We start from the raw sequence: 6,000 nt of genomic DNA, 5'->3' as shown, positions 1-6,000 counted from the left end.
GCAGACAACAGTCTTTACTCATTTCTCATCTCGATTTACTCCCTGTTGTTTTCTGTGTTAAAAAAATACTGCACAAGGGGTGAAAGCCCGTGGTAACCTCCGTCCTGCTGCATTAGGTGCTTTCTGCCTTCAACAGGGAATAGTTGTAACTTACATGAGGAATCTTGGATCAGAGGAGTGTGAAAATAGAGATTATTATGATTTTTACAAGCTTTTATTTTGATACAGACGGGTTGGTCTTAGTAAATTTTCTTAAATAAGCTAGTTTATTGTTACTAATAATAATATCTTAGCTTTGCTCTCAATGGGAGAAGGATGAATGAGAAATTCTGGCCAAAGACATTGCATAAACCCCTCATCTTCAAAAACAAGGTACCGTATTTATCCAGAGCAGTGAGGGGATATGAAGCCAATGCAAAAGCCCACCCAGGGACCAGCAAGTGTCATAACAAAATCTTTCAGACCAGGTGAGGTTTGGGGTAAGTTAGGGGTAAATCGTGCTCATATGAGTGAGATCGTGCTGGAACTGGGACCAAGAAGAAATTTTCCTTTAGGCAAAGACTGGCAGGGACTGGAAGCTTCTTTTTCTTCCTTCCCTCTGGTGCATGGGGCTTGGTCACAGCCTTGGCTCCCTGCAAATGTACTCAGCAAATGTCTCCCTGCTATTGTAGGGACATGCAAAATTGTGGGTTTTGTGGTTTTTGCAATACCCTGGGTCCCCCTGTTTTGCTGACAGGCACCATTAGCATTGCTCTTCTATGCAAAGATGAGCCTGAAATGTGCAGGAGAGTTTTGGGAAGCATTTTTTGACCTAGATGGGTGGGGTCTGAGAAGGCAGGTATCTTGTCTGGACTAGATGTCCATTACACTACTTCTGGTGGGTGCAGGAAACGGGGTTTGAGGTCCCAAATGGTCCCTTTGAGTCCTGTGTCCTTGAATATCAGCGGTCTGAGGTCTCTGCTGGATTCCCCACCAACAGAGCCTGGATGAGATGGCAGGCCATGACCGTGGGACTTCCCTGTCTTGCCCTATGAAGAAGAGGTTAGAGGTCTTGTGAAAGAGTAAGAAACAAAGGAGAAAGGAGAGCGAGAGGCATAAGACAGGCATAAGATAAAGAAATGAAGGAAGGAGGTAATTAAGGAGAGGCACAAGGCTTCCAAGTGGAGATGTTATCTTTTTTGCTTTCCTTTACTGAATGTCCCCTCGTTGGTAAGTGACACACACAGCTTGTAGAGGAAAGGGGTGGGCTGGCTGCACTAACAGTCCTGGCTGCTCTGGATACTAAGCAGCTGGAAACAAAGAAAATTGCCTAAAATTCATCAGCATGGGCCCTATCCAAATCCCAGTGACTTCAGGGAGCACTAGCCTGAGCCCTGAAATCTGCTGGCAGATTAGCTACCCCCACGGTCCCAAGCTTATTTAGGGAATTATCTTTTGGAATAAAAAAAATGAAAAAACATTGCTGGCAACTGGTATGGTGGCACCCTGGCAGAGGCAGCCGGCATCCCCTCCTCCCACAGTGGTGGGAGCCCATTGCCTCCTTCCCCTGCCGCCACCTTTTTTCTAAAATAAGAGAGTTGGCTACGTCTGGCAGCCCCCCAAACCGACTGGCTGACTTTCCATGGATGCTGGGCAGAGGGGGCATAAGCCGAGGTGTGTTTGCTCAGCCGAAGCCCCTCTGGCATGGCCTGGTCTCACTGGCGAGCTCTCGCTGGAGGGAAGCAGGAGCAGACAAGGGAGAACACGTCCCATTGGCAGCGGTTTTGCCAGCGAGCCTTCGCAGCCTTTGCCTGCATGAGATTTTGGCATGAGGAAATGATACTACTAGTCTGTCACTTTTACAAGCATTGAAATTTATGGAGGAGGCACAGATGTTAAAAAAACCCACCAAAACAAACAAATACCCAAAGCTGAAAAATAAATAACCCAGCTAAAAAGGAAGCCTCAGAGCCAGATTGACACCTCAGCGGCGCCGCTGTGGAGCTCAGTTTCCACGGCAGTGGCCCAGGACGCCCGCCAGCTGGAGTGGCGGTGGGAGCTGCCCTGTCCCCTACACCATGCACCGCCGGTCCCTTTCGTCTTTGCAGCAGGATCGTGTCGCTGTGCGTTTCTCCATCCAAGCCAACGAGGGACATGGCCTCACTCCATCCCTAGCGAGGAGCAACCCAGTAAGATGGGAAACTGCAGCAAAGTTTTGCTGGTGGCGGTGAACTCGGGCTCGGTGCAGAGCAAGCGGAAAAGGCAGGTTGGGCAGATGGCAAGGATGTCCCCCGGGCCACTGTGCGCGGGCTCTCCGTCAGCTGGGTGGGAGGTGGGCCAGCGAAGCAGCCTGCACGGATGTAGGGCAGCTGCGTGGTGCCATCCATGTGGCTCACGCCTCTGTGGAGGGAACCTTTCCCTCTGGCACTGAAACCAATCCAGGAGGGAGCCCCTGGACAGTGCCAATTTTGCACTTCAAAAATGCTGGCAGGTAGGCTCTCCTTTCCGATTACATCATGTCACTACCGCTCACCCGGGCTGTCTCTGGGCATTGGTCGGGATCCAGCAGCAGTGTGGTGGATGCTTTAAACCCTGGTAGGTTTGCTCCTGTCTCCTGATGCTGTGGTCCCTCTGCCAGTCCTGCTTTGTTAAAAATGTATGTTTTTATGAATTATTCTACTTGCCAGTGTTTTGTGTTCAGCTGCTCATTCCCCTTGTGGTCCTCGCTGGGTTTGCTCTTCTTCCTGGGATGAGGGGCCTGAGCACACACTCCTGGAAGGCTGAAGCCCCCTCCTAGGGACCTGCCCTCCCCGTGGACTCTCACGCTGGCCTCCCCGAGCTGCAGAGCCCACCTCCGGGGGTGTGTGTGCATGTGTATCATTTTGAAGATGGTAGTGGAGAAGGTTTAAATAAAAATCTCACTTTTCCCCAGTAGTGGGTGCAGGTACAGCAGAGGCAGGGCTGTGGCTGGGGCAGGGACAGGGGCGGAGGGGCAGGGTCTGGGGCAGAGGGGTAGGGGCGAAAGGACGGGGGCTGGGGCAGGTGCACAGGGGCTGGGACAGAGGGACAAGGACAGATGGACAGGGCAAAAGGACAGGGGCTGAAGCAGAGGGACTGAGGGATGGGGCAAAACGATGGATAGAGGGATAGAAACAGAGAGACAAGGGTTGGGGCCGAAGGACAGGGACACGGGAGCAAGGAGGGAGCAGGGGCAGGGACTCAGGTGTTGGGGCGGGGACAGGGGCCGGGGCAGTGGCAGTGGCAGGGGCTGGGACCCAGGAGCAGAGACAGGGGCAGAAGCTGGGGCGGGGATGAAGGGGCAGGGGCAGGGGCAGGGACAAGGCAGGGGCAGGGACCCGGAGGCAGACAAAGGGCGGGCAGCAGAGCCCAGCCCGGAGTACGCGTCCCCGCAGCGGCAGCACCGCACACCGGCGCGCAGAGCGAGGAGCGGGAGGAGCGGGCGGCGGCGGCGGCGGAGGCGGAGGAGGAGGAGGAGGGGAGGGACCTTCCCCTCCCTCCCACCCCGACACCGGGGGAAATAAATTATTCCCAGCCCTCGCACTCCCAGCTCCGTGCCCCGCACCCCGGCAGCGGCAGGCGGGGACGGCGCAGCCTTCGGCCGGCGCGGAGGGGCCGCCCCTGCCCGCGCCGCGGTCCGCTCCGCGCCCGCGCCCGCCTCCCCACGAACTCCCGCGGGCCGCGGCGGGGGGCAGCGCCCGCCCCGTCCCGTCCCGCCCCGTCCCGTGGGGAGCGGAGCGGCGCGGCGGCCCCGCCGTGCCCTGGATGCCCCAGCGGCGCCGGCGGCAGCAGCATGGAGCGGCGGCGGGGCGTCCCCGGGGGCTGGCCCTGCCTGCTGGCCGCCCTGGGTGCCCTGCTGGCGGCGGGCCGGGCGGCCGCCCCCCGCGCCCGCTTCTCGCCCTTCTTCTTCCTCTGCACCCACCACGGCGAGCTGGAGGGCGACGGCGAGCAGGGCGAGGTGCTCATCGCCCTCCACATCGCGGGCAGCCCCGCCGCCTACGTGCCCGGCCAGGAGTACCACGGTAGGTGCAGGCGCCCGCCGTGCTCGGCGCTGCGCGTCCCCCGGCGACGGGCGGCCCCGGCGGGGTCCCGCAGCGCGGAGCGGCACCCAGGGCCCGCAGCTGCGCAGGGGAGGGGGGCGGGAGGGCGCGGGCGCCCTGGACGGGGAAAAGCGCGGCCGTGTGCCGTGCTCCAGGTCAGGCCGGGCGAGGGGCTCCTCGGGGCTCCCGGCCGTGCGGGACCGTCTTCACCTGCCCCGGCCGCCCCTCCGCCCGGGCGCAGGGACCGCCGCCACCGCCCCCGTCCCCGTCGCAGCGCCACTTCGCCCTGCCCCGGCGCGGCTCCTCCGAGGCTCAGCCCAGAGCCTGAGGAAATTCCGAGTCCCCGCTCCTTAACCGGCCCAGGGCCGGATCCAGCACCTCCTAAGTTGCTGCAAGTCCGTCCCTTTCCCACTTCAGTGTCTTTCGGACTCGGCTTGCACCGAGCGCATCGTCCTTTCCTCGGTGGCTGTGCGGTGCCGGAGGGGGCGGCTGCCGCTCGCGGGTCACCCAAATGTGTCCTCGCAAGGACCACGGACCCCGCCGCAGCGCAGCCTTGGCCGGGGCAGCCGCCCTGTTGCTCCCCGCGGAGGGGATGCGGGAGCCGCGGGCGAGAGCGGTGGGTCAGGCGCCCACCCCTGGCTTTGAAGATGGAAGGTCGTGCCCAGAAATAATAAACCACCTGCTTTTTGTAATCGCCCAGGCTGAGGAGAATTAAATAGAGTGGGCAAAGTTGTTCGCCCAGGCAGGGTCTTTACTTTCGTGATGTACTGGGTGAGGGGTACAGCCCAGGGCTGGCTGCGGCCTCGCAGGCAGGTACGCTGCTGCCTGCTGTGGAAATCTGCCTTCGGCTGCAGAGTTCCCCTGTAAAACAGCAACTGTGTTGTTCAACAGCCTTATCACCATTCCTCTGTGTAGAAAACTTTCATGTGTGAAACATTTTTTAATTCATAACCGTGGAAGGCCACTTAAAGATATATTCACTAATCCTTCTCTCTTTGTGTCTGCTTGAGCTTTTGCAGTGCTACATAGTTACAGGTAATTCTGCAGTAAACATTAAAAAGTCGGGAAAATTAAAAATAAATATTTTTTTAAAGCACCTTGCTCAGAAACAGATACTGTGTAATGTTCCCTGGCTAAAGATGGAGTTAAACTTCTGACTTTGATATATTCCAGCTCAGAATTTAAGTTTTAGGTAAATCACAGAATCGTTGAGTCACGTGAATATTCTGATTGACTTTTTAATTGTAAAGACAGAAAAACCAAGCACATCAAATATTCATTTTCACAAGATCTAGGGGGTCCTGAAGTTTTTGTCTATGTATAACCTTTAGCACTATGGTTTTACCACATTCATATGAAACTTTTGTTTTTAAAATATCGGTGTCCTTTTTAACAATCCACATATGTAAATTATATGACTTCACCAGATGAATTTTTTCCTTAGAGCCCCATATCTTCCGGCCCGTGATGCACACTCAGATCAGTTAAATTGCATTCAACCTGCTGAACCACAGATCTGCAGAGGAAAAAAGAAGCTGGAATTTCCACCTTGCACAATTTTAAATGCTAGATTTTTAAAAATATGGTTCAGACACGTAAATAACAGAATCGCCCCCTTAACTCGCTGCTGCCGTGTTTTCCAGCCCGCAGCCGGTGTTTAAGCCCCGGTGCTGGTCTGGAGAGAGGGGGTTGTGGCGGGCGCGGGAGCGCTGCGGGCAGGGCTGCGGGCAGGGCTGCCCGGCTGCCTCGGCCCTGCAGGGTGAGGAGCGGGGGGGGGCGGGGGGGGGGTGTTTCTCCGGGGATGCTCTTCTGCCTCCCGCCCTCTGAAAATGGGGTTTGAATTTTAAAATATCAGCCTGCAGGAAACGGCCCAGATGCGCGCCAGACCTTTCAGGTAGCCAGGGGTGGATTTTCCGTCGCTGTTTTGCATCAGACAGAGCAAAACGCGGCGGCTTTGAAGACA

The 6,000-nt window shown here is 56.8% G+C and overlaps 1 protein-coding gene across 2 annotated transcripts in view; it reads left to right on the top strand.

Moving 5' to 3' along the window:
- The first annotated feature begins 3,790 nt into the window (after positions 1–3,790).
- RELN (reelin) overlaps positions 3,791–6,000 on the top strand; it is a 300,351-nt gene continuing 298,141 nt past the window's right edge. For both annotated transcript variants that reach the window (XM_076328234.1, XM_076328227.1), the window contains exon 1: positions 3,791–4,019. In XM_076328234.1, the coding sequence (XP_076184349.1) occupies positions 3,791–4,019 (229 nt within the window). The remainder of the gene's footprint in view (positions 4,020–6,000) is intronic.

The sequence above is a fragment of the Aptenodytes patagonicus genome, chromosome 1 (assembly GCF_965638725.1).
Source record: "Aptenodytes patagonicus chromosome 1, bAptPat1.pri.cur, whole genome shotgun sequence".
Taxonomy (NCBI): Eukaryota; Metazoa; Chordata; class Aves; order Sphenisciformes; family Spheniscidae; genus Aptenodytes; species Aptenodytes patagonicus.
The sequence above is the reverse complement of the archived record's forward strand: the minus strand, read 5'-3'. Positions and strand labels throughout refer to the sequence as shown.